The sequence below is a fragment of the Ailuropoda melanoleuca genome, chromosome 15 (assembly GCF_002007445.2).
Source record: "Ailuropoda melanoleuca isolate Jingjing chromosome 15, ASM200744v2, whole genome shotgun sequence".
Lineage (NCBI taxonomy): Eukaryota > Metazoa > Chordata > Mammalia > Carnivora > Ursidae > Ailuropoda > Ailuropoda melanoleuca.
In genome coordinates this window covers 16127343-16152370 of record NC_048232.1, presented here as the reverse complement: position 1 = coordinate 16152370, position 25028 = coordinate 16127343, and the positions used below count along the sequence as shown (strand labels likewise).

Sequence of the window (25028 nt, the reverse complement as noted above, 5' to 3'; positions counted from 1 at the left end):
TCTGGAAAACCAAAATATCATTTACTATCAGCAGGGGGGGAAATTACATAGTTAAGTGCATCACGGATTGTACAATGTCAGCATACCTTGCTCTTTTTCATTGCGGATCGATACCAGATTTCCCCCAAATCCTATGCAAGCTTTTCGTGCCTCTTGCCAATTTTTTCTTTCTTCTTCCACAAATCCAAAGATTTTGAAACACTTCGATGAAAGGAAAAAAAGGGACTAAGTACAGATCATAGTGTTTCCTCTGAAGAAATGAAAAATTTTCACAAAGATTATAGCTGCATATAAATTTTCTCCAACCAAATAGAGATCCAAAAGGTTAAGAGAGTTTTATCACCCATGAACTTCCTTCGCAAAGTTTTTTTCTTCCTCAGAACAAAGGACACACATCTCTAAGTACACTCTCTAGTTCCATAAAGCATTTGACATAGGAACCTCTATCTATCCTTGCCTACATTTTTCTGAAGTCCTTAGGTAAGCAAAAGTTACCTCTGAGCTGAAAGATTGGCACTGTCACTCTCTGTATTGATCAATACCAAGACGACCACTAATTTTCTTAGTACCTTGTTATTGTAAAAATTCCAGCCTTCCTTACAACCTCCTGGGACTGAAGGCACCGTTGGAGTCACGGTGGCATTGATGCTGCTATTATGTCTCTGGCAGATGAAGGCATTTGGATAACCACAATTAATGTCATTCCAAAACCCTGGCAAAGGACAAAGAGCCAAGTTAGACTTTCATATTTGCATTTAAAAACATTCTTTTTTTAAAAAAAAATGCATTTATGTTTTAGAAGGATTCTCAGAAATGGCTTTGACTACAAACATTTTTACACAAGTGGCTAGAAAGATCTTTGCCCTGCCCTTTTGTTCTTTCACTGAAACTGGTCAGAGTTCAACTTTATAGAGAGCTTCCTGGGAACCCAGAATAAACCTGGTGTTGCAGATGTATTATCTAAATAGCCAGTAAGAGCTAATAACAATAATTTAATAATACCTACACTTAGATATACCAAGCATTTTCTTAGTGTTTTAAGGTATGTTATATCTTTAATCTTTTCAACGACAGGTAAGTTCCGTCATTAATCTCATTTTACAGACAAAGATGTGGAGACAGATAAAGGAGATAGATAAACATTCTGGATATTTTGCTCAAATCAAAACATAAAGAAATACGTAAAATGAGACGTGAGAAGACTGTGTCATGTATTAGAGCAAATGTTAACCATCAATTCTCACAAACCAAACAGTGATGCTGCTGAAATTTAACGTCTTTATTTTCTCTGCTTTTCTGGCCTGCTTTAAGTGAACAACTTGCTACCTTTAGCCTAGGGACGTAGCAAATGACACATCACACCACAAGGCAAATTCAAGATTTTTATATTGTCTACCTGAATTTGAATACATGGTCACGCAGTTTTCATCGTCATTTGCAAAATTAGGTTCACCTGTGGCCCAAGCCACGTAATCCACTTTGCTTCCGTCCATCCAACTGGAGAAGAAAATTCAGGCATTTAGCAATAATAATCCAAACATTAGGATAACTGGCTACAGCCTGGTGTGGGGAACAGGTTAGTCAACGAAGATGAACAGGGCACAGGATTTTAAGCAAACAGAAGAGAGGATTCTAGAAGACCAGCAGGAAAACTCCCAAGTGGTTGGTGCTTCCCGTGGCACTGTGCTCCTTCCTCTGCGGCAACTCAGTGCCCTGGCTAGTCTGTCTTCTTTTCCCTCCCTGGAAGAAGCTACCTTTTGTCTTGAAGTGAGAGAGGTCATGGAGACCCCGGTTTCTCGGGAAGTGGGCCAGAAGCAAATAGCCTCTCGGAGTGATTCCCGCAAAACAAAACCACCCATAGAGAGAGACCAAGAATTCAGAGTCTCTCATTAAGCCCATCTTCTGATTTTCATGTTTGTTCTAGGCTTTTCCTAAGGTATGTGGGCCAATGCTTATTTTCATAAATTATAATTCAGAGTCTGTTAGCTGGAAAGAGAGCAAGAGATCATCAAATGGACCCTCTCATTTAAGAGATGATTGAAACGGGTGCTTGTCCAAAGAAGCATAAAGCACTTCCGATCTTTAAAAATAATGAGTGTGAGTTTGGGTCTCTATTGCTCAAAAATGGCAATTAATGGTCAAGCGGAACATATGTGGCTAAAACATCTGTGACTGAGCCAGGAAGACATATCTGCTCTTCAAACTTAGGAGAACATGTGTATTAATGAACAAGGACGGAAACCCCAAAAATGTACTAATTTCCTCCCTCCCACAGCTTTTCCTGGCCCCTGTATCTAATGGAAAACAGTACAGTCATTCCTTTGAAGGAAAAGCATTTCAGGCAGTGCGAGGGCATTTCAAAGTAGTGCTGTGAAAGCAGTAAGTGCGGCAACATAAAAGGACCCTTTAATTCTGTGCGCCAAGGATGGTCTAAATGGGAATCACAATTTTCAAAATAAGTTCAATATTCACATTTGTATAGCACATCTTCTTACTAGATCACTGGCTAACGTGTGATGATACCCTAAAACAAGATAGGTGTTTTGCAAGATTAAGTCAAACTTTGAGTTGTCTGTTTGAGAATTACGATGTTGAAAATATTCAACAGGATTTTTAAAAATTCTTTTTGTCTTTTTAAAGACCCTTTTTAGATTGAGAACTCGGTAGGATTTTTAAAAATGTATCCAGCAAAGCTAAAGTGCCAAAATAACTCTTACATGTTTTATCAGATCACTCTCCGAAGCAAAGTTGTTTCATTTGGATGTACTTACATAAACTTTTTATCCAAGCTGATCCGTAAGCCAATAAAATACGCTGGCTGTGCATCATTCCTGTTTACCTGAAAGACGGAAGTTGACATATAGTTCAATCCTTACTTATATAATGAGAAAATTATTTTTTAAATAAAGATTTATTTATTTATCTGCGAGATAGAGCATGACTGGGGGAGGGGCAGAGGGAGAGAGAGAGAATCTCAAGCAAACTCCATGCTGAGTGCAGAGCCCAACGTGGGGCTCGATCTCAGGACCCCAAGATTATGACCTGCGCCAAAACCAAGACTTGATGTTCAACCAACTGAGCCACCCAAGCACCCCTATAATAAAAAAAAATCCTTAAATAAAACCTACTTATTAATTAGGCAGCCCATCTGGGACCTTCTCTAAGGGGGGATTCATGCAGAAATTCTGTCGTACATTCAAAGTTATGTTTTTCATAGAAATAATAAGGAAAATATTAGGGTGCTTGGCGAAGTCAGAGGAGCATGTGACTCGATCTTGAGGTTGTGAATTCGAGCCCCACGTTGGGGGTAGAAATTACTTAAATAAATAAGCTTTAAAAAAAAAGAGAAAGAAAAATATGCGCACTATATAAGAACCTGAATTTATAAAACGAATATCTTAAATCATTCTCTATAGTACCAAATGCCTATAGTTATAAGGTTGTTGAAGATATCCTTTAAAACAAAGTAACCATTTAGTACTTGGCTTAAGGAAAGTCTTCATCCACATATATATTTGTGCAATATTAGGAAGTTCCCTAAAAATTTCAAACCAAGATATATCCACAAAGATGAAGATAAGTCACACTACACTCTAATACCTTGTAAGCAAATGAATTTTTATTTTCATTATGTTCACCTTATTTTTTTCTGCTTTCCCTCCTAACTCCCTTCTGGTAAGCAGCAAGGATGCCATGAAGATTTTGAAAAAGAAATACTAAGCCAACTACCTTTGAAAAGAATAAACTATGCTCTCACTGTTATGTGACAATTTTGGTACAACCAAGGAAGACTTTCATGTGAATAATCAAGCTGTACTTTTAACCAACAATTCGGTTCAACTAAGATGGATTTTTAAATAATCAACCTACACTATATACAAAGGGTCCAGGATTGATCTATAACAACTAGTTAAGAATTATGATCTTTGAAGATCAAATTAGTGAACTCAAAGCTATCACGTCTGGGTCCTCACAAAGTCTTGACTAAAAACTTTCTGGGGTCTGTGATTCTGCACTGAATATTTAAACAAACAGGTCACTCATTTCTGTTATGGCCAGCATCCACCTCTCCTCCTCTGGCATTGACATCTTTGTCCTGACCTTAGAAAATTCAAATTCAGCCCATAATTTGAAACTGCACCATGGGATACTAATAGTAAACTCTATCTTTGCTTATTGCATCACTGTTTCATTCTCCAATTAATCAAATTCTTACATATTTCCATAGAAACTTCTTTTTACTTTCACTTTGAATAGAAACAAGATCACCAAAGTTCTTCTTGCAAAATTCTCGGGCTTTGTCCATGGTTTCCTTCTCTTTGCTAAAATAATACTGGTAGTCTTTGTAAATAACCCACCCATCTTCAGTGACTGGTGGATCTGAAAAATTAATGGAAAAAGGGTGAATTTTACAGACAAATTCAAGAACCCAGCCTGTGTGGTACACAAAACAGAAAAGGACAGAGTAGCTTTCTCAGCAGTATCTGCAACTCTGAGAGCGCAAAATAAGCAGGCTGTTTACGCCAAATACAGACTGAATTACCTAAGGCCTGATATCCACTTTGCACCAACTCTGGAACTTTTCTTCTCGATTAAGTTCCATGTATCATCATTGCATCAAAGAACTCCCAATGTTACTTTTATCAATAGATCACATAGCTGGCAGGACTTACCAGGACTAACTTCACCCCTGATATTCTGAGTTCAAGAAGGGGAAGCAGGGAGAAATCAGCTTTCATATCAATATAACAAAGAGCCTGTAATAGATGGACTTGGGCGCTTCAGTGTATAACTGGAGAAGCAAGGAATTCACACACCAGGGGGGCTCCTAAGCCTTCTTCCAAACCATGGTATTCTACAGTTCATGCTACTACAGGCTGACTACGAGCCCCCAAAGATACCCATGTCCTATTCTCTGGAATCCGTAACTGTTACCTTCTATAGAAAAAGGCACTTTGTACATGATTAACTGAAGGGTCTTGAGAGGGAGAGATGATCCTAGATTATCCGGTAGGCCCTAATGTCATCACAAGTATATGTAAAGAGGGAGATCTGACTATGGAAGAAGAACGCAATGTGATCAATGAAGCAAGATCCTACACTGCTGGTGTTTCAAGACGGAGAAGGGGGCCACGAACTAACAAATGCAAGGAATGCAGTTCTAGAAGTTAGTAAAGGCAAGGAATTAGATTCTCCCTTAGAGCCTTTGAAGGAAGCACGGTCCTGACAATTTTAGCCCAGTGAAACTGAGTTCATATTTCTGAATAAGTGTGCGTTGCTTTAAGCCACTGAGTTTGTGGTAATTTGTGAGAGCTACCCCTGGAAACCGATACAGTACTCAAGAGGAGATCTGCCCCCTTAGATAGGATTCAAGAGCCCTTGAGACATTGTATTAAAATGCCTTGTGTTTGTGCATATGAGCATCTGTCTAGAGGATAAGATCCACACTTCCACAAGATTCTTGAAGATATTGAGAACTCTGTTCTTCCCAGGTTTAAGAATGTTTCATAGAGAAAGGAAAGGGGGGAGGGAAGGCTATCAATATGGAGATCACGAAATAAGGAAACACCTACTGTCTTGAGGAGCTGGTGTTGGCTCAGGTTTTGGGGTTTGTCCTGGAAAACAAAAGAAAATCAGATCATAAAGTGTGCTTAAAATTCTGCACTCACATATCCTTCTAATTTTACTATTTTCCTGGATCAAAATAGCTAAAAACATAACTGTTCTCTCTTTCTCTTTCTCTCCCTCTCTTCTACTCCCCAGTTCTCCCATCATGTCATGGAGTTGGAGAAGGAAGGACACAGAATTAGGTAAGTCATAGCCACCAGAAACTGGAAGACACTTTTCAGGCCCGACAAATGGTGTCATGGAAAGGAAAGAAAGGAACACAAGTTTTGGATTCAGAAAGCCCAGTTTCGGGGCGCCTGGGTGGCACAGCGGTTAAAGGTCTGCCTTCGGCTCAGGGCGTGATCCCGGCGTTATGGGATCGAGCCCCACGTCAGGCTCCTCTGCTATGAGCCTGCTTCTTCCTCTCCCACTCCCCCTGCTTGTGTTCCCTCTCTCGCTGGCTGTCTCTATCTCTGTCGAATAAAAAAAAAAAAAAAAAAAGATTTAAAGAAAGCCCAGTTTCAAATTCCAGACTGGGGTTTAAATTGTCTACCATCAATTCTGTCAACTGCTAAAAAGAGTTAGGAATATGTTTAGAGAGGCAAGGTAAAATACATGTGCTGTTGGTATATAGAAGGTAATCAGTAGATGTTTGGTTGACAGTTATGCATCCCATAATTAGCTGTGAAATTACTTAAAATTTCATTATTTGAAACCATTAAAGACACTATTTATTTACAAAATATTTTCTTCAAAGAATCTTATTTTTGTTAAAGGTATGTTTTGCTAAAAGTTGAAAGAAATATTTTTGTTTTCAAGTAGTTAATGATATATCTGGACTTTTCTGGAACCTGATAAAAGCACTCAGGTTACCCACAGCTTGGCTTAATGTAGTTAACATCTGTAAGCATAGAGCTACTAACAATACATAAAGAAACTAGTCATTGGTAGCTTGGAGACCTCTAAAGAAAAACTCGCCACTATTTATTCCTCCATTCTGAAAACTGTGAAAGCACTAATCTATGCAAGAGTGAGGAAAATAGGCAGACGGATGGTGAGAGAGCAATGGTGTCTCTAGCAGTGGAGCTGGGACAGTAGCCAAGGTCCCCAACAGCAGAGGGCAATGTGGTTCCACTTAACTGTTTACAAGGAAGGAAGATTATGTATATTGTGGTTCAAGGGAAGATCTGTTCATTCCTTTATCTTAACATGAGAACCTGGATCCTCTTACCTCAATGCCTGACTTGGACATGTGGAACTTTCTGAGTCCACATGATCATGACTGACAACATGCAGTGATATTTTTTTGACCACTAATAACATGGTGGGTATAATAGCACCAGGTGCCTCAAAATGGTGCTTGTTCTTTGCACTGAACATTTATTTAAGAAATCCATATTTAGAATATTTGGGAAACTTTCACCTATCGGATGGCTAACATAAGTCAGAGAGGGTAACTATTCCAAAAAAGAAATGGCATTTGCATTACTCTGCTTACAGTATAGACTACCCCAGCCACTCCCACCCCTGCAGAAGCTGAGCCAGAAACACAGCCTGTGGGAACTATTTTAGAGGACGTGACTCTTGTCCAGGATTCCCGGGTGGCCTTTTGATCTTCTGTTCCTTTGGAACATTTATCTGTGCTCAGTGACTTCATTCTTATCCTGTGAAATGATGGCCCCTGCCAGTTCCCTTATTTTGTTATTTTGTTTGTTTGGTTCTGCTAATAAAGGGAAAATATTGGGATATCAGCAGGTTGCTTTCCAATGTGAGATAAAATAAAGGACAGGTCACCATACCTTTTTGTATCTGGCAAATCCAGTTGTTAAGATGTTCGCAGTTAATGTCATTCCAGGACATACCAGAGTCCCCTTTCAACTCACCACAGTATTCAACATTTTGATAATTGTTAGGTTCTCCATAAGCCCAATTTTCATATGAAACCTATGTCCGAAATATTACATTGCAACGATTAATCATTTCTATCAGGCCACTTCCTATCATTTATCCAAATGGGAAAGGAAAGGTATATCAACATTTTAAAAAATCTATTTACTTTTCTTTGCAATAGGTTTGTTTTGAAAGCAAGGTTTATGAAAATGGGTGGGAAAGAAATAGCTTTCATTCTATGGAAACTTCCAAAGTTGAAGAGAATATGCTATTAATTATTTAAAATTTTCTTTGGTCTTATTGATAGAATAGATTCAGGGTCACAGAGGTGGGATTTATATCTAGGAAAAACTTGGTAAAAAAGCCCCACTTCTCAGTATTGGGAGTTCCTAAAACTCTAATATCCCTAATTCTTAAGGGGTCGTCTTTCAGTGTGATGTTGGAAACTGTCTCTTCGTTAGATAGGTAGGATAGAGAAGGACAATTAGTTCTTCTTATAAAAGAAAAAGACTCATGAAATACTGCTAACAAAGCTACCTCACTTCACCTAAATTAACAGTGGAAACCAATGGGGGGTGGGCTCAGCTCCCCTTTGCTGTTTTCAGTGTGGAATCAGAGCCAACGGAGTCTTAGACAAAGCATCTTCCAGAAACATCAATACGAAATCCAAGTGTCCATGGAGCTATCATATAAATCACTTAACTCAAGTGCCTTGAAAAGTTGCTGATGGTTTGTAAGAGGAGGTAGAACTGAAATTACATAAAATCACTTCCTGGGATGACCAGAACGCTAAATGCTGCCAGCATGTGCCTTAGCCTCTCACTTCTCCATTCCCAAGAATGGGGAAGGCTGACAAGTCCCAGTGGTTACTAGTGGATTCTCGAAAGCTGTTTCCACATCTCCTGATCTATAGGAAGCTATAGAATGCTCCATTTTTTATATTGTTTTTAATTTTAATTCCAGTTTTAATTTTAAACAATTTGAAAATTCCAGTTTCCAATTTTAATACAGGGTTATATTAGTTTCAGGTGTACCATACAGTGATTCAACACTTCCACACATTACTCTGTGCTCATCGCAATAAGTGTGCTCTTCATCCCCTTCACCAAGTTCACCCATCCCGCCACCATCTCCTTTCTGGTGACCACCAATTTGTTCTCTATAGTTAAGAGTCTGTTTCTTGGTTTGTCTCTCTCTCTCTTTTTCCTTCGCTCGTTGCTTTCCTTCTTAAATTCCACGTATGAGGGCAATCACACGGTATTTGTCTTTCTCTGACTGACTTATTTCACTAAGCATTATACTCTCTAGCTCTATCCATGTTGTTGCAAATGGCAAGATTTCATTCTTTTTTATGGCTGAGTAATATTCCATTGTATATAGATATATACACATATCACATCTTTACCCATTCATCTGTCAATGGACATTTGGGCAGCTTCCATAGTTTAGCTATTATAAATAATGCTGCAATAAACATAGGGGTGCATGTATCCCTTTTTATTAGTGTTTTTGTATTTTTGAGGTAAATACCCAGTAGTGTAATTGCTGGGTCATAGGGTACTTTTATTTTTAACTTTTTGAGGAATTTCCATACTGTTTTCCACAGTGGCTGCACCAGTTTGCATTCCCACCAATGGTGCACAAGGGTTCCATTTTCTCCACATCCTCGCCAACACTTGTTTAGAACTCAATATTTAAGAAGTTTAACTAACTACTTGCACACAAATTTTGTGTGATAGAATGAAAACATTGTTTTATTTAAACTAGCAAAATGAGTTTTCTAATTCTTTTTCATCCAGCCTACTGTGCTTATACCTTGGATGAACAGGAGAACAGTATCAGGGCAGGAGCAGAATCATGATCCAAAATAGCATTTCCTTTTGCATAGAAAAAAGTTTCTAGCTATCATAATAACCTGTTTTACCAAAAACTTGGATTAAGCCCAAGGATAACATCAAAATAAATACACAATAAAGTAAGAAAATGAGATATTAAATCAAATTACTCACAGGAGAGCCATCACTCCAAGTAAAGCCCTCTGAAGGGCTTCCATATGTCAACCCCAGCCAAAATAGTTCATGGTAGCTTCCGCTAGCCCTGCAATTTACAAGACATAAAGACAGCTTATACTATTGGATGAACCAAGGCTGGTTACCTACGAGAGCTAATCAAATTTGAAAGTTATCTTCCAAACCAGGTTAAGAGATTCAACAAGTAAGTATAAGCATTATGCAATTACTATGCATTTTGGTATAGTCCATAAGTATACTGAAAATGAGCCACCATTTGAGAATACCTAATTATAAAGCACTGAAAGATAGTAATTCATTTATTCATTTAATAACATGGATTGAGTGTCTTGTACTTTTATAGAGCAATTCATCACAGGATTTATATGTATAAAATTAAAGCATTTGGAACTGAAACCAGATCAAAAAGGTCTTATAGGGGCGCCTGGGTGGCACAGCGGTTAAGCGTCTGCCTTCAGCTCAGGGCGTGATCCCGGCGTTATGGGATCGAACCCCACATCAGGCTCCTCCGCTATGAGCCTGCTTCTTCCTCTCCCACTCCCCCTGCTTGTGTTCCCCTCTCTCGCTGGCTGTCTCTATCTCTGTCGAATAAATAAATAAAATCTTTAAAAAAAAAAAAAGGTCCTATGGATTTGGGATATAATTTAGGCACTCAAAGTAACATTATGAGCCAACAATTTCAGAAATTGAAGAATTTTCTCAACATCATTGGCACCAAAGAGGTAAAAGAAGGGAGTATTATGTAGAACAGACACTTACGCTATCAATCGCCAGATTGTTTGCTGTTCTTCTTTATTATTGATACTAGCTAGGTCACCGCCCAGAGCTTTACAAAAATCTCGAGATTCAAACCAGGTTTTCTTCTCATGTTTTCCTTTTGCAAACAGCTAAAGATGATATAGTTTCAGAAGTTATTTTGGGGTACTCGATTGCTTATCAAATCAAAAGACAGAATTATTTACTTCTGATGAGATTTCATTCTATAGAAATTAAGACACTGCTATGGTGCAAAACAATGTAATTCTCTTGGTTGAAAATCAATTTAGGAGTAAGTATTTGGGTAACAAAATGTGTGGGATGATATTTTGCTGAGAAAACCTTAGAAAATAAAAGCATTTTATAGCACAGGAGAAATTAGATTAAAATCTTATAAGTTTCAGGCACATGGGTCAGGCATACAGCTCACCGTGGAAGACAGGATTAATTTGGTTAAGTGTGAAAAGTAGCACTGAGATGGGAAAGAAAGAAGAATTTTATTTATTTATTTTTTTTTAGAGAGAGAGAGCACATGCAAGCAGGGGGACAGGAGGGGCAGAGGGAGAGGAAGAGGAAGAGAGAGAATCTTAGGCAGGCTCCATGCTTAGCGTGGATCCTGACACAGGACTTGATCTCACGACCCTGAGATCATGACCTGATCTGAGATCAAGAGCCAGACACTTAAATGACTAAGCCACCCAGGGACCCCAAAAAACCTTTGATACAGAGAAAGTAAACACAAATGAGGAAAAAACTTCCAAACAAACAAAAATTGTACCACAATTTGTTATCCTGTTTAAACAATGAATAACCTGGCAGTCTTTCAATACTTAGTTGTTGGTGTCCTTTACAAAGGTCTTGACTTTTTTGCTTACAGTTGCATATTTTAACAACTATTGGAGCACATGCCACAAAAGACACTTATTTGGCAAAGCATCTAAAAGGTTATAAGCTGAACTAAATTTAATAGATTATATAAATTAGGGAATATCTCATATTATCCACAGGTCTGTGGTGAAATGGAATCCCAGACTGGGAAATACCTATCTGTATGCAAATAGTATAGGAGTCCATTGTATCCACCAACTTTTGTAACTTTCATTCATTGTTTCTCATGAGTCATGGTCCCCACCATCACAGGCTTGTGGGAAATAGGATTTGCTCCCAACAGACTATGGGTGCCCAGCTGTCACCAAGCAACCCAACCAATCTTCACCTTGACCCTAACTTGAGCCATCTGGACAAAAGTATCTTGAGCAGGTTTCCACATCAGTAACTCCCAAGACTCCTGTGAAAACCTCAACCTTCTTGACTATGAGATTTTATTTTCTTAAATAAATTTACTATCACTTAAATTTTATTAATAACTCCCCTATCTTAATCTGTACAAGGATGGTCTATATATTTCCAAACAAACCCTACCTAAGCACCTCCAAAACTATATAATTTTCTAGGGAAGCCCATATTCTGATTTGTTGACTATCCACCTGGATAACGTCTCTACCAGAACACTGTTCACTTCCCAGCTCTGGAGAATTCTGCCACTTCTCTCAAAATCCTGCAACAAATCTCCACAGCCTACTACCCTTGGAAGAACGGCTGTGTATAGGATGAAACTGGCCTTTGTGTAGTTAATTCCAACAATTCCAGACGCCACAGTAAACACCTGATTCGCTTTGTGTTCATCCTCAACTAACCCATTTACATAGTCCTCTCCTGTCTTGGCCCTAAACATTCCCTCCTAGGTAAATTATGTGTTAAGTCCAGACTGGCTAATCAGGATTGAACAGGTTAGCAGACTCTGTGGCTAGTAGTGGGACTGACTAACCCAACCAGGCACACCCCTTGAGTTACAGAAGACTAACAGCCTCATTCTGATACATGTGAGTAATTCAAGTTTTCCCTCAACCTTCCCTACCTTACAAGGCATGCCATGGCCATATGCCACTGAACACAAGACGACCTGAGAGTGGGACACTAGAGAACAGCGTCATGAAGCAGTAGATAAGCACATTTCTGTATTTGGCTACATCTAACCTTCTCAAGAAAGGATGTGACTTACAAGAGTGAAAAAAACACCCCAATGCATCATTCACGGAGGTTTTTGTCTCATTTGTTTTTCAACTTGACTCCCTAAGAAGAAAATGGATGGGACTTGCAATGGATGAAATGATAGCAGAATATCAAATTATCATTTAAAAGGCACAGAGCAGCCATGGGCCCCTACCTTGCAATGCCTTCATCTCCCAGCAGACGTTTACAACCAGGGGCTAACTCAGAACCACGGAGCATTACCTCTCGCATGCCCATGTGGCATTATCAGTGCACTTACCTAAACACTTGGGCTTTAAGAACAGGGCAAAATGGGATAGCATGAGTTGAAACAGAAATTTTCATTAAGATGCAAGGAGGTGGGAGCTCAGACTAAGGCGAGGAAGCTTGCGAGAGAGGAGAGACAGAGGGAGAGTGATGACAGCAGGGGGCATGAAGACAGTTTCTGTGAGTCATGTTAGTTGGTTAAAATGCAATTGGTCATTAGCAGGCACCCAAGAAGAGCTTTTTAAAAAACTGAAGCCCAGCTCCCCTTCCAGATTAATAAAATTAGAATTTCTGCAGGTCGAGCCTGGGCACTGTGGTTTTGGCTCTATGTTAATTCCTCATGTGATTCTTTAGGTCGGAACATATTCCACATTCTTTTTTAGCTTAGCAGTCGATACTCACCTTGAAACACAAGCTTGTTTTACTGCTGGTGCCCCAATCCTCTGGACATTTGGGTTCGGGAGTTGTCGTGGGCTCCGGCGGGCGAGTGACTCCTTCTGCCCAATGTTTGCATACAAATTTTGCTTTTTCTTCACATCTCAAAACATCCCACAAGCCCCCTGCAACTCCAGTTCTCATGGCAACACATCCTGTTTTCCGCCCTGTATTAAATATATAAAGTAGAATTCACTTAACAGGTGCTACAGACGGCTGACCATGCTCGCAGAACACAGTACAAACTGGACTGTGAAACTAAGTGGTAAAGTCTGCATGTGGAGAGGGACGCCTGGTGGCTCAGTTGGTTAAGGGTCTGCCTTCAGCTCAGGTCATGATCCCAGGGATCCCTGCTCAGTGGAGAGTCTGTTTCTCCCCCTGCTTGCGGCTCCCCACGCCACCCCCCTCATCTGACAAATAAATAAAATCTTAAAAAAAAAAAAAGTCTGTGCATGAAAAGAAAATATGGAGAAGAAATCCAGTAGCATTTGGCAATTCATTTATGCTATTTTCAACTGTTATTTACCTTTTATTTGTGTGGCCTACATCCCTAACAGAATTTTGATCTCATATGTCAGGGTTTTTTTTGTTGTTGTTGCTGTTTTTTAAGATTTTATTTATTTATTTGTTTGACAGAGATAGAGACAGCCAGCAAGAGAGGGAACACAAGCAGGGGGAGTGGGAGAGGAAGAAGCAGGCTCATAGCAGAGGAGCCTGATGTGGGGCTCGATCCCATAACGCCAGGATCACACCCTGAGCCGAAGGCAGATGCTTAATGACTCCGCCACCCAGGCGCCCCTCATATGTCAGGGTTTTGATAACATTTTGTATTTCTAACATCTGTCAGGGTGCCCCCTATACAGATATTTAACAATACAATAATTTTGGTATGATAAAATTTACCATAATGTTAAAAATAATGATTTAATTTTTTAAAAAGTTTTTTTAAAGCCATTTTTTCCCCATAGGGCCTTTGTAGGTCTTTCGGAACAGAAGTTCTTCTCACACTCCAAAGTGAAATACAACTGAGCTAGAGATTTTAGCTATTCATTGAATATGCAAATACCTTGGACTTGTTTCCTCTACTTAAAATGCAAATATCACTACCTACCTTACAGAGCTGTGATGAGGGCCAATGTTAGTGGATAAAAAGGCACATAAAATAAAATGAGGACTATAGTCAGCTGAACAATGTAAAAAATCTGTTTTATAGTTGTGATTATTTCCAAATAGTAATTCCATAAGATGGAACTTTGAAAACAGCAGGAGTCTTTGCTGCTAGAATGAGATCATCTTTTTTTGTTATTCTCTTAACGGACATTAAGTGTTCAGAGGAAACTCTCACAGTTCTGAGGAGGCACATCTTTTCCAAAACATTTTCTCTATGATCTCTGATTCTCTATGGCTCTGATTTCATCCATTTTTGTTCCCTAAGGACATTCCAAGATTAATCTCTCAGAGTCCTACTACTGAATGAGCAACACCAATAAAAAAAAGTTTAGCCTAGAAAGTAAGAATTACCCCTCCTACTGATGTTTAAAACAAAACAAAAAAGTGTATACACAGTTCTTAATATCCTGCCCGGTTAATTAAAAAAAAAATTGAAATCATACTTTGAGAACATTCAATAATTCACTAAGAATCACACTATCCAAATTATTGATCTATTTTCTTTATTTGTCAATAATTTGAGAATACACATTAAAAGAACTTCTGAAGATTAGGGCTTATTAGGCCAAGTAGTAAGTTCATGCACTTGAGCTAATGGTCTTCCTTTAGCTTTTAGCCCAGGCACAACAAAAGATTTGCTATAAAGGATGTGGAATTTCCGGACAGTGTCATACAGAGTCATGTCCTATGCTGTGATACCAGTGTATAAAGAAGGCAAACAATCTTTCAGAGGCTACTTCCATTTTGTTTTATTTTTTTTAAATTTTTTTAATTTTTTAAAAATTTTTTATAATAATTTTTTATTATGTTATGTTAGTCATCATACAATTCATCATTAGTTTTTGATGTAGTGTTCCATGATTCATTGTTTGCATATAACACCCAGTGCTCCATGCAATACGTGCCCTCCTTAATACCCATCACCGGCCTAGCCAAACCCCCACCCCCCTCCCTTCTGAAGCCCTCAGTTTGTTTCCCAGAGTCCATAGTCTCTCATGGTTCATTCCCCTTTCTGTCAGAGGCTATTTCCAGAACTACTTACTAGGGAAAGCAAATCAAAACTGATAGGGAGGCACAGTGTTTTGAGTGCAAGTGACACAGATTTGGGAATCACATGGGTTAGTCTAAATCCACGTTTGGAATATTTCTAGTCACGTACATTTTCTGAGTTCTAGTTTCCACATCTTTAAAATGAAGATACTTCAACTCACCTGGTAGGTTACTTACAAGGATAAAATAAAATCCAGGACATATAAAAGGCTAAGTAAGGCAGTGCCTACAAGAGAGTCGAATAATGCGTTCCACACAAATGCGATTCCTTGTCCCGCCACCGAAGCCCACTGATGGTCCCATTCATCATTGCACTCTAAAGTTTTAAATCCCTTTCATATAGTTTTAACTTTACAGAAATAGGTTAACCATTTGGAACATCTGTGGCCATTTAGGATTTCTTAAATTTTTTTCAAACAGAGTAGTAGCAGATAATGGGAAGTTTTATCTTTCCTGTTTTCTTAGACCACTGTGAACTAATTAGAAAATTAAAAAAAAATAAAGAATGAAATATAAAATGCTGAGAACATAATTGATACACACAGTCTATGCCAGAAAGGTACATGGAAGGATAATGGACTTGTAGGGTAAATGAAAGCCTCAGCCCCAAGCATTGCACATACCTGGCATATCTGAATTCCAGTGGGTGAACTGAACCTTTTCCTCAATGGTCCACTGAAAGGTCCCTTTGTTTTGCACATCCGAAAGTCCTGTCCAAAAATATCTTTCAGGCCTCAATCCAACCAAACTAGTCAGAAAGGCTTGTTCATATCTTAAGGAAAAAAATTAATTAAATTTTAGAAATTTGAATTTTTCCAATTAGCCACATGAAAAGTATCTCAGTTGTATGTTTGAGTTATGATTTAGTTGGTAATCCAAACATCTCATGTTATATTGATAGGTCATTTAAATTATGCAAATTTCTACTAAGGAAATGAGGGGAAAACACCAGAGAGCTGAGTGAATAAAATCATTCAAATATACTCAAACTATTTCTCTCTATTCCTCACCAGCCCCTCTGCCCTTCCTCAAAATGTAAGAGAATTCTGAAAAGGCAAAGGAGAAAACTACAGCATTTCAAAATACACTGTTTAAAAAATTAGTCCAGGGGTGCCTGTGTGGCTCAGTCATTAAGTGTCTGCCTTCGGCTCAGGGTGTGATCTCAGGGTCCTGGGATCGAGCCCCGCATCGGGCTCCCCGCCCTGCTAGAAGCCTGCTTCTTCCTCTCCCACTCCCCCTTCTTGTGTTCCGTCTCTCACTGGCTGTCTCTCTGTCAAATAAATAAATAAAATCTTTAAAAAAAATTAGTCCACTTCCCCAATATTTCAAATGCTCTTGGTTAAGTAAATCATGAGGGTGTAACATTATCAAGGATGATACAGATGGAAAAATCTGTGTGGATTTCCCCCTCAATTTTATTCTCTTATCTCAGGTCTGAAACACAAGAGAGAATTATTGAGGGAAAATAGAGAAGCAGAGATTCAGTCTAGAAAGAACTGGGCACAGAGTCACAAATTCCCACATTTTCTCTCCCTTTGGATCTCATCCCTACATTTGGCGTAATCTGGCAATGACACAATTTGGTTAGTAAAGCAACCAAAGTCTGTCTTCACGGACAAACATTACACAGAGGCAGCAATGCAGGCAAAAATGTTTCTTTGGAGCAAAAGAAAAGTGAGTCTTCAAGTCTCCGGGAACAAAGAGAGGTGGATGACTCCAGAGAGAACAGAGAGGGAGATGCAGAGGTTACCGTAATAGGATATTTATATGACCCTACTCTGAGTAATTTCATTCCCTAAACTGAACAAACAAGAAAATGTTAAAGTCCTAAATTCAATTTTTATCAAATGTCTAGAAACCAAATTTAACCACAGAGTTAGTGAGCTCCTGAATATAAATATCATGGAAAACAAACCTAAAATATAAAATATAGGGAAATCTCTGCTCCAATGAACCAAAAGATCAATTACAGTGCAGATCAGAATAAGTTCCTATAGTACTTAAAGACATAAAGTTCATCTTGCCATAAGATAAAAAGTATCTATATTCAGATTTTCAGGTATTAGCATTATATGAGTGTGCTACACTATATTAGACATGTAATTGTATATAAAAAAGGGCATGGTTGAACCACAAGCTCTTTTACAAAGACTATGCAAATTCTATTATATCTTTCTGGTTTTGGTTTTATCAGTGGATTTTTAAAATATCAATAGCATTCTCTACATCTTATTGGGTATGCCTTGATAGGTCAGTGGATATAACTTAGAGTATTAAAACTCAATACCTTCTTACCTTTTGATTATAAGTCAAATGCACATTTTAAAATTTTCTTTTAAGTTTCTTCTGTGCTTAATCCAGTGCTTTGCAAAGATTAAGGGAAAAATAAATAAAAACTAAAACCTCTAAGATGGTTGGGACTCTAGAAGTCAAAAGTTATATAAAATCCTCTACGTCTATGTGATTTTTCTGGGTCTATCAGTCTAGCAAACCTAGCAAAGCAAAAAACAAACAAACGAACTAGAAAAACAGAAGAATGTAAAGGAATAATAAAATATTCAGTAAATCTCTTACCACCTTTTTTGGCGGAGGTAGTGGTAAAGACAGCGGCATTTTTGAACTAATACATTTTACTTCGCCTCCCTACTTGAAACAATTTGATATATACTAGATCAGAAAAAAGTCTGATCCACAAACTATGCTGACTAGCGTATTAACAAAATTTTCTGAATATCGCTTTATAGTTCTAAAAGGAGCAAAATAGTTTACACTACTTGCAATGAAGAATCCAAATAAGGATATGATTTTTAATGCTCTTACTTTCACAAGCCATACCTCAACAACACACATAATTTACAGAAATTTAGAGTGTGTTGATATCTAGGCTTCTCTGAAAACGTTTCATTATCTGACATACATTCAAATAAAATTAAAATAGTTGCATACCTGTCTTCAACAGTTGTTAAGTAAGCCTTCTCATTTATACAGGTTTGGTTTGCTTCCATAAATGTTGAAAGTGTGTGTCCAATCAAATAACAGTAGAAGCCATGTCTTTTCCAGCCCTATTAATGTTATCAAGCAGATTATCAGGGATTTAATTAATATTGAATAATACTATTTGAAAAATTGCTCTATCATGAAACATAAATTGATAAATGACAGAAGTATGTAGAGAACACAAATGTGGAAAACTTGCAATGCAATGAAAAATATTTATATGAATAAAGAAAACAGTAGTACATTGTTCCTCTCATGACACAAAACTAGGGTCAGGGCATTCATTCTCTCCCCTCCTGATACATCTTCCAACAAAGGTGATTTGTGAAATGCGTACTGAGGAACCTGAACAGAATGGCCAAGGTTTCTGTGTTAGAATAGGTAGCCACAGGAAATAATTTGCTGAGTAGCAAACCTAGTTGCATACTAAAGCCAAAAGTAGGTAGTGACTGTAAAGCTGTATCATCTGGTCCAAGGAGAATTCTTATCAAACTTCTGGCAACATGATTCAGCAGGGTTCCTCTCCCATATTTCAAAGACACAGAAATGCTAAATAAAAACATAACAATAAACAAAATATCCATACTTAAGGAAATCTTCAGGTACGGAAAACATATGGAAAATGAAAATGCTAGAATGGGAAATGCTCAAGCCAAGACTATAGTTGCCCCATCATGTACCAGACCCAGACTAGGGTACTAGAGTCTAGAGGCAGGGGTACTCCTGTCCATATAAATGAGGGTATTTGGCCATCAGCCCACCCGAGGCAGGGAAATGGAACTGAAGCTCTTACATAAAGATGATCCCACTGGGCCGTTTGAGTGGCTCGGTCAGATAAGCAGCTAACTCCTGACTTCACCTCAGGTCATGATCTCAGGGTCCTGGGATCGAGCCCCATGTTGGGCTCCATGCTCACCAGGGAGTCTGCTCTCTCCCTCCCCCACCCTGCCCTGTTCATGCTCTCTCTCTCTCAAATAAATAAATCTTTTTTTCCCCAAAAAATATATGGTGCCCATTAAGGAGAGCCCCTCTGGGAAAGGAGAGTGAGAAAACTCTATTCGCAGAACCAGGCAATAGCAGATTCTTGTCATCTGCCTGGGGTTCCAGGTGCAAAAAAAAAAAAAAAAAAATCCTTCTGTTAAAAATAAATACTGATTCTGTGCCAGAGATGGGTGCTGGTCCCAACTTGACAGTATTCACGTTGTATTAGAATCCACAGCCAAAAACATAAAATAAATCTTGGTCTACAAAAGGAGAAATTCCTAGGCACTCAGAGAATTAAAATGCAGAACCACACAATAGAAATATTTCCACAACACAGGTCATGTAAGACTTTGACGTTTGAGGCTTAGGGTGGGGATGGGATGGGGACTAATCACAGTCAAAAATTACAAACCATGTGAGTCTCATTTTATGGGAAAATCAGCAAGTAACGTAATAAAATAATCTGGAAAAAATATAAAATAAAATAAAAAATTAAAAAATTAAAAAAATAAAATAAAATATAAAAATAAGCCTGTGTGGCTCAGTCAGTTAAGTATCTGCCTTCAGTCTGGGTCATGATCTCAGGGTCCAAAGATTGAGCCCCATGTTGGGCTCCCTGTTCGGTGGGGAGTCTGCTTCTCCCTCTCCCCCTACCCCTCCACCCCACTTGTGCTCTCTTTCCCTTTCTCAAATAAATGGATAAGGTCTTTAAAAAAACGTGTTTCAGATTACTTAACAAGAGAAGACAAAAGAAGAAGGAGAATGAATAATGAAAGATCAAAGTGCTATGAACAAAGAACAAGAGGATCTGAACACACAAAAAATAGAATTTCTAGACATATATAATCCTATAATCCTGAAACCATGTGGTTTTAGGAAGATTAGTCGTTTGAATGAATGTAGCAGAGAGATGAACATATTTAAAGAGATTTGCAAAACATGGAAAGAAAACAAAAAATAGAATGAAAAGCTTGAAAATCAACCAAAGAAAAGTTTCAGAATCACCAAATAAAATTGACTGATAGTTTTCAAGAATTAAAAGAGACAAATTCTAAAAATGAAGCACACTAAGTACCAACAAAAGAAAACTAATCCAAGTCTCAAGATATTGTACTAAAAGCCTGCAGAATGACAATGAGTACAACTTAAAATCAGAGAGAAAATACAGAGTACCCACTTTTAAAAAAGAAGAATTAGCTTAATAACAGGAATGCCAATGGCAAAAATAAGGGCCAGGAGAAAATGAAATGATACACACACAGTGCTGTCTGAAAACTGCTCTCAACCTAGCATTTTAAAACAACCTACCTAAACTATTCTGCAAAGTGAGAAGGGATCAAGACATTTTCAGATAAAGACAGAGAGTTTTCCACTCCCATATCACCAGTGAAAAAAAGTCACTCAAAGATTTACTTTGGCAAGAAGGAATTTTAAGTCAGGAAGAATAAATGGCCTAAAAGTCACATGGAACAAAGAAACCAATAAACGTCTTAGTGAATCCATGTCTAAATGCCTGTATGAATAGCAAAGATAACAGTTGCAGGGGAGAAGTTAAGGAATGGGAGATCAACAAGATACAGAGTCTAGTTAATATCCTGTACCCATGTCAATTACCTCACTGTGCTACTGTCCTCTAGTTACATAAGAAGTTCTCACTGGAGGGAGGAGAGTAGATGGCACCCGGGAATTCTCTGTGCTTTCTTTCTCAGTTCCTTGTGAGTCTAACATTATTTCCAAGATTAAAAAAAAAAAAATTGTAATATTTAAGTGGAATAATAAACTTCATTTTGTTCAGGAAACAGAGACAGATACTGATTAACGTCGAATCAGAAATGCATGTTAAAAACCTAAGGTTAGGGTGCCTGGTTGGCTCAGTCTGTAAAGCATCGGCCTTCGGCTCAGGTCACGAGCCCAGGGTCCTGGGATCGAATCCTGCATGCCGTTCCCTGGTCAGCGGGGAGTCTGCTTCTCCCTCTGCCTCTCCCCACTGCTTGTGATCTCTCTCTCTCCTCAAATAAATAAATAAAATCTTAAAAAAAAACAAAACAAAACCTAAGGTTAACCATTTAAAAAAAAAAAAAGTGGAATATATTTTCTCAAACCTGTAGAGGAAAATGGGATCAAAACATTCAACAGAACCAGGGGAATGCAGGAAAGGACAAACAAGAGAGAAAAGAAATCAGAACAGTAAATAAAATAAAGCTCAGAATAAGATGGTAGAAACAAATGCAAATATATCTGTATGCAAAAAAAAAAAAAATCTGAACTCGTGTTTGCCAATAAAAAGCCAGAATTCCTCAAATTAGATAAAAAATAAAAGTGCAGATATATATTTATAAGAGCCATTCCATGACATAGAAGGATTAAAAGCAATTAATTGAAAAAAAGAGATTCTAGGGAAATACCAAGCAAAAAAAAGCTTCTGCAGCAATATTGATATTATTTAAAATTGACTTTCTGGTTAAAAAACATTATTTATAAGGAAAGTAATTACATAATTAAAGGACTGATGTATCAGGAAGATATAACACAGATGAAAGTATATAAAACAAAAACTGACAGAATTGCAAGGAATATAGAACATCTAAATAATATAAACTGTTAAGTTTTCTTCCCATCAACATATATAGACCTTGAACTGAACAATCAAAAGTCATTCTGTCCAAGCACACTGAATATTTACAAAATCTATGAACTAGACCATAAACTCTCAGCAAGTAACAACAACCAAAATTCTATATGATCACAATGAAGTGAAATTAAAATCAATGGTCTCTAATTATTTAGAAACTAAAAAACAAAATTCCCATCACTACCACCAAAAACCTCACTCATATCAACACTCACAGACACACACACACGCACTTCTAAATAATTCAAGGATCAAAGAAATCTTAATGAAAATTAAAAATATTTGGAAGTGAATCATAATGAAAGCACTCAGTAAGAAAACTTGGTTGGTTGGTCCAGGGTTCCAAGTTTACCTTTCATTTCTGTAAGTATTTAAAAACATTCATCTGAATGTCACATCCATTAATCCCACACCTAAAGCTACTGGTACTAGATTTTATAATTTCAGATTTCAAACTCATCCACAGGATTCCTCCTCAGCCGGGAAAAGGGAACTTCTGTATCAAGCAGTGTAACATTTGCATTTGTCAGACATCGTGGAATTTCAGCGACTCAGGACCACGTTGCCCCAATTTTCCACAAAGCAAGGAATTGAAAACTGAACCCCAGATCTGTATAACACACCTGTGGTTTTGAATTCTCAAAAAGATCCCCACACCACCAAGGGCTCAGGCCCAGAAAGAAAGAAAGAAACAAAAAGTCGTTATCTTTCTTTGCTAGTGAGTGGATTTTTTTGTCGTTGTTCAAGTCTTCCCAGCCCTCTGAGCTATAGCAGGTATTTTTAAACTGGTCAAATTATTTAATGTCTCTGAGCTTCAGTTTCCCCTTCTGTCTAATCAGGAACATCATGTTTATCATTTAAGATCATTGGCAGCATAATAACTACACTCAACTAACAGTTATGGATATTATCTTATTTTTCTTATTACCACCCTACTGATTAAACTGAATTTTACCAGACATTGTAGATACGACAATTACTACACTATATATATAACTATTATCTGTATAAACTGTTACATGTATATAAACTTTGATCAATTGTATAGAAGTAATGACATTTAAGGATTATTTCTTATTTATGGAACATTAAAATAATATACACTGTCCCGTATATCCATATGATTAGGCAAAGAATATGTAAGTCCACTGGTAGCGAACCCAGTAGTCCCACTGGAGAGACTTGCGGTCGAGAGGCCAGGGTTCTAACCTTGCTTCTGTCACTCTAAGAAAGTCGTAACTTCTCTGGGCTGAATTTCCAGCACATAAAAATTAAAGGGGGGGGATTTCGATTATCCCAAAGATCCTCTATATCTCTAACGGTCTCTGATTTTGTGTCTGCTCGATGTTTCCTGATGGTTTATTTGGACAGTCCTAAATTATGTTTTATGAACTCTCAGCCTTCTGGTGTTTGTGACAAGATGATCTGATCACAACATGACATGCTTGGAAAGAAAATTAGTTTCTACTTTATTTTTATCCAAGAGAAGTGAGAAAGGAAAAAAAGAGGAAGACAAGCAACTCAGCAGTTAAACAGGAAAATGATAACCATACACCCTGTATTTTGTTGTTTCTCTATGCTGTAGAAATTGTTTCACAGAGATTATTTACTTTAACCTCAAAGAATTATCAGAGCTGCGGGGAGGTAGTACGAGCCGAGGGACAGGGTGACGGATACTAAGATGACAAGGCTTTATGCCGTGTAGCTGGCTCCTGCTGGCTCCACCAGCTAGTCTGAACTACTGGGAGCAGTCCCCATCAGCACCAGCATCCTCAATGGAGGACATCCTTATAAATGGAGAAAAGGACAGCATAGCTGGCTACCTGAAACTTATGGTTATCTACTGGAAATGTTTCTACAAGCCATAGGCTAATCGACTACCAAGGCCTCAGTGACCCTTCTTCCATGACCATAACCCACCTGACTCTCGTTACCCTCACCAGGCTCCATGAGTGGTTTTATTCTCTGTTCTCGCTCCCCCATCGGGGTGGGAGAATTCCCACGGCGTTCTGAAAGTTGCTGCTGACCGCCTGCACCCATAGTAACCGTAGAGAACACCCGAAGAGGCTTTCAGGAGGAACAGTGATGCCAAGCCCTAACAAGAACCCGTTGAATGTCTAAACAGCTAGAACACTCGGCTACCCTATGACAATAAAAAAGCACCTTAGTCGCCAAAAAAATAAAGCCAAGATATCACATCATATTTTCAGGTCTGAACTTACTGTGCACGCCCTATACTCACTTTCCGGCAGCCTTGTTCTACTTGCACTGCTCCCGAGGGTTGGGTTTGAGATCTCATCTTACAGATGTAGTCAAGAGGCCGCTCGCAGGCCCGATCTGCCCAGTACCCATCCTGCGGAAAGCCAAGAGAAAAAAAAATGAAGGATTACCAGTTGTTTGACTCTGAGGCTGTTTTCTTGTAATCGGGCCTCAGAAAGGAAAACAAAGGCTGTTAAGAGAAAAATGGCATCTCTGAAAGGGAAGGTAAATTGACATTGTATAGGTCAACAGCAAATTTGGTTCTGGCTACAGAGATGTGAAAAGAGATTAGAGTCCCCCGATATGTTTTATATTTTGGCTGTCCATGCCACTGTGTAGAGGAATCTAGAGAGAAACTAAAAAGCTGGTAAGCCTTTAAGTGATGGTGTCAACAGAAGGCCTACATGCAAGCAGCCTCTTCCGTCAGCTGTTTTCAAGTTAACCAAGTACCTAGAAAGCCACCCAGAAAAACTCCCTCACCCAACACACCAAACTTGAAAACACACCTGAAACCAGTCATCTCTCCTCCTTTTCCAATTCATATTCATGAGTGTCCTCCTGGGTCTAAGTCTCCTCGTCCCACTCTGTTTCAGATCCGGCCTGCTCCCCCTTCCTTAGCGACATCACATCAAAATGGCCTCTCCTCTCCTTCTTGTAACTACCAACCACCTTGAAAAAGGTTTTCTATATTTTCTGCCTCCGATTCCTCATTTCTCACTCGGTCACAACCCACTGCCATCTGGTACTCAACCTTCAGCCAGAGTAATATTTCTACGTTGAAAAATTGGTCTTGCCGCTCCTGGGCTAAGGCATACTTTCTCCACCTCAGTACTCATTAGTGTCCCTACTCACCCTTCCACCTCTAACTCTGGGCTTTCGGCCATACTGTCCTTCAGTTC

At 38.5% G+C, this 25028-nt stretch overlaps 1 protein-coding gene across 2 annotated transcripts in view; it reads right to left on the bottom strand.

The window, feature by feature from the left end:
- MRC1 (mannose receptor C-type 1) overlaps positions 1–25028 on the bottom strand; it is a 92684-nt gene that overhangs the window by 25149 nt on the left and 42507 nt on the right. For both annotated transcript variants that reach the window (XR_002142553.2, XM_002918637.4), the window contains exons 9-21: positions 24113–24223; positions 18204–18319; positions 15881–16029; positions 13005–13204; positions 10287–10414; positions 9507–9594; positions 7407–7551; positions 5574–5615; positions 4217–4380; positions 2772–2839; positions 1397–1497; positions 570–712; positions 87–201 (exon numbers count right to left, since the gene is read on the bottom strand). Coding sequence is in view for 1 of the 2 variants with exons in the window: in XM_002918637.4 (XP_002918683.1) it covers positions 87–201; positions 570–712; positions 1397–1497; positions 2772–2839; positions 4217–4380; positions 5574–5615; positions 7407–7551; positions 9507–9594; positions 10287–10414; positions 13005–13204; positions 15881–16029; positions 18204–18319; positions 24113–24223 (1570 nt within the window). In the remaining variant the exon portion in view is untranslated. The remainder of the gene's footprint in view (positions 1–86; positions 202–569; positions 713–1396; positions 1498–2771; positions 2840–4216; positions 4381–5573; positions 5616–7406; positions 7552–9506; positions 9595–10286; positions 10415–13004; positions 13205–15880; positions 16030–18203; positions 18320–24112; positions 24224–25028) is intronic.